Below are 2,042 nucleotides of genomic sequence, written 5' to 3'. Positions count from 1 at the left end.
AAACAAAATGAACTGATATTATTAACAATTAGCCTGCTACATTTGGTCTAACATTTTAATTACCCCTAAAGACTTGGGAGTTCCAGGCCAAATGATTTTGGGGGCCTTATATGGGCCTCAGGCAGGACATGCCACACATGTGGATTAGAGGATCGCTTTAAGAAATGCCTAGTACTCACAAAAAACTCAATACATATTATTAAGTGAATCTTAGATAATTGTGAGCATCTGTCTACTATGATAGCATTTATGTTTAATTTAATTTAATTTTTATTTCAGAGAGGAAGAGAGAGATAGAAACATCAATGAAGACAAAGAATCACTGAATTGCTGCCTCCTGCAAGCCCCACACTGGGGATCAAGCCTGCAATGTGGCCATATGCTCTGAGGTGGAATGAAACCGAGACCTCTTGCTTCATAGGTTGACACTAAACCACTGAGCCACGCCAGCCAAGCAGCATTTATGTTTTAGATACATCATTCAAACATTTTTTTGAAACAAAGTCTGAATGTTGCCGACAGTCTAAAGCCAGTGTAGAAGGACAGGTACCTGCAGCTGTAGGCCCCGCTTTGAGAGATTTCCTGTTAGAAAAGACAACTTCATCTTCCCACTACTGACTTCACTTGGGAGAAGAGAGAACAGAAATCTTTGTCCTCTGACTTTGGAAATCTTGTTTAACCTTCAAACTGGCGATGTCAAGGGTTTCAAGTCCTCTACCTCCAAAAGAAATGTCGAGTGGCCCTGTAACTGAGAGCTGGTGCCACACACAGATCCAGGTAGTGAAATTCTCCCATATGTGGACCATCAGTAACTTTAGCTTTTGCCAGCAGGAAATGGGTGAAGTCATTCAAAGTTCAACCTTTTCATCAGAAGCCAATGATCAACTGAAATGGTGTTTGAGAGTATACCCAAAAGGGCTAGATGATGAGAGCAAAGATTATGTGTCACTTTACCTGTTTCTGGTCAGTTCTCCAAAGAGTATATTTTTGGCAAAATTCAAATTCTCCATCCTGAATGACAAGGGAGAAGAAGCCAAATCTTTGGAGAGTCACCGGGCATATAGGTTTGTACAAGGCAAAGACTGGGGATTCAAGAAATTCATCCCTAGAGATGTTCTATTGGATGAAGACTACAGGTTTCTCCCTGATGACAAGCTGACCCTCTTCTGTGAGGTGAGTGTGGTGCAAGATTCCGTCACCATTTGTGGCCAGAATGCCATGAAGATGGTGAAGGTTCCCGAGTGCCGGCTGGCCGATGAGCTAGGAGGACTTTGGGAGAATTCCTGGTTCACAGACTGTTGTTTTTGTGTGGCTGGCCAGGAAGTCCAGGCTCACAAAGCTATCTTAGCAGCTCGTTCTCCAGTGTTTAGGGCCATGTTTGAACATGCAGTGGAGGAGAGCAAAAAGAATCAGGTGGAAATCATTGACGTGGAGCCTGGAGTGTTTAAGGAAATGATGTGCTTCATTTACACGGGGAAGGCTCCAAACCTGGAAACAATGGCTGATGGTTTGCTGGCAGCTGCTGACAAGTATGCCCTGGAGCGTCTGAAGGTCATGTGTGAGGAAGCCCTCAGCAGTCACCTGTCTGAGGAGAATGCTGCAGAAATGCTCACTTTGGCTGACCTCCACAGCGCAGATCAATTGAAAACTCAGGCAGTGGATTTCATCAACTCTCATGCTGAGGCTGTCCTGGAGACCTCGGGGTGGCAGACACTGGTGGTGTCCCATCCCCACTTGATGGCTGAGATGTACCGCTCTCTGGCTTCAGCACAGAGCCCATGTCTGGGACCCCCATGCAAGCGCCTGATGGAGTCCTGATAGCCTGCCCTTTTTAAAACTCCCTTGACTTTCCAGAAGCAGCAGCCATTGTTGCTGCCATTGATGATCAGGTAGAGAGTCTGTGGAGCTTTGCCTCTGCTGTGGGGGGAAGTCTGCATCTTGAACCTAGATTTTTATTCTTCTTATTTTTTTTTTAATGAATCATATATTTAAAAAAAATATATATCTTTACTAGAGGCCCAGTGCACAAAATTCGTGCAGGG

General features: G+C 44.7%; 1 protein-coding gene across 1 annotated transcript; it reads left to right on the top strand.

The window, feature by feature from the left end:
* Positions 1-693: 693 nt before the first annotated feature.
* Positions 694-1,818, top strand: LOC308234067 (speckle-type POZ protein-like; the record flags this gene model as incomplete). Its single annotated transcript, XM_080641255.1, has 1 exon — positions 694-1,818. One exon carries the CDS (start codon positions 694-696, stop codon positions 1,816-1,818), a length of 1,125 nt encoding a protein of 374 aa, XP_080497381.1.
* Between the last annotated feature and the right edge of the window lie 224 nt (positions 1,819-2,042).

This window comes from Plecotus auritus (assembly GCF_963455305.1).
Source record: "Plecotus auritus genome assembly, chromosome: 9".
Classification (NCBI taxonomy): domain Eukaryota; kingdom Metazoa; phylum Chordata; class Mammalia; order Chiroptera; family Vespertilionidae; genus Plecotus; species Plecotus auritus.
This window is presented reverse-complemented; position numbering and strand designations above follow the sequence as displayed.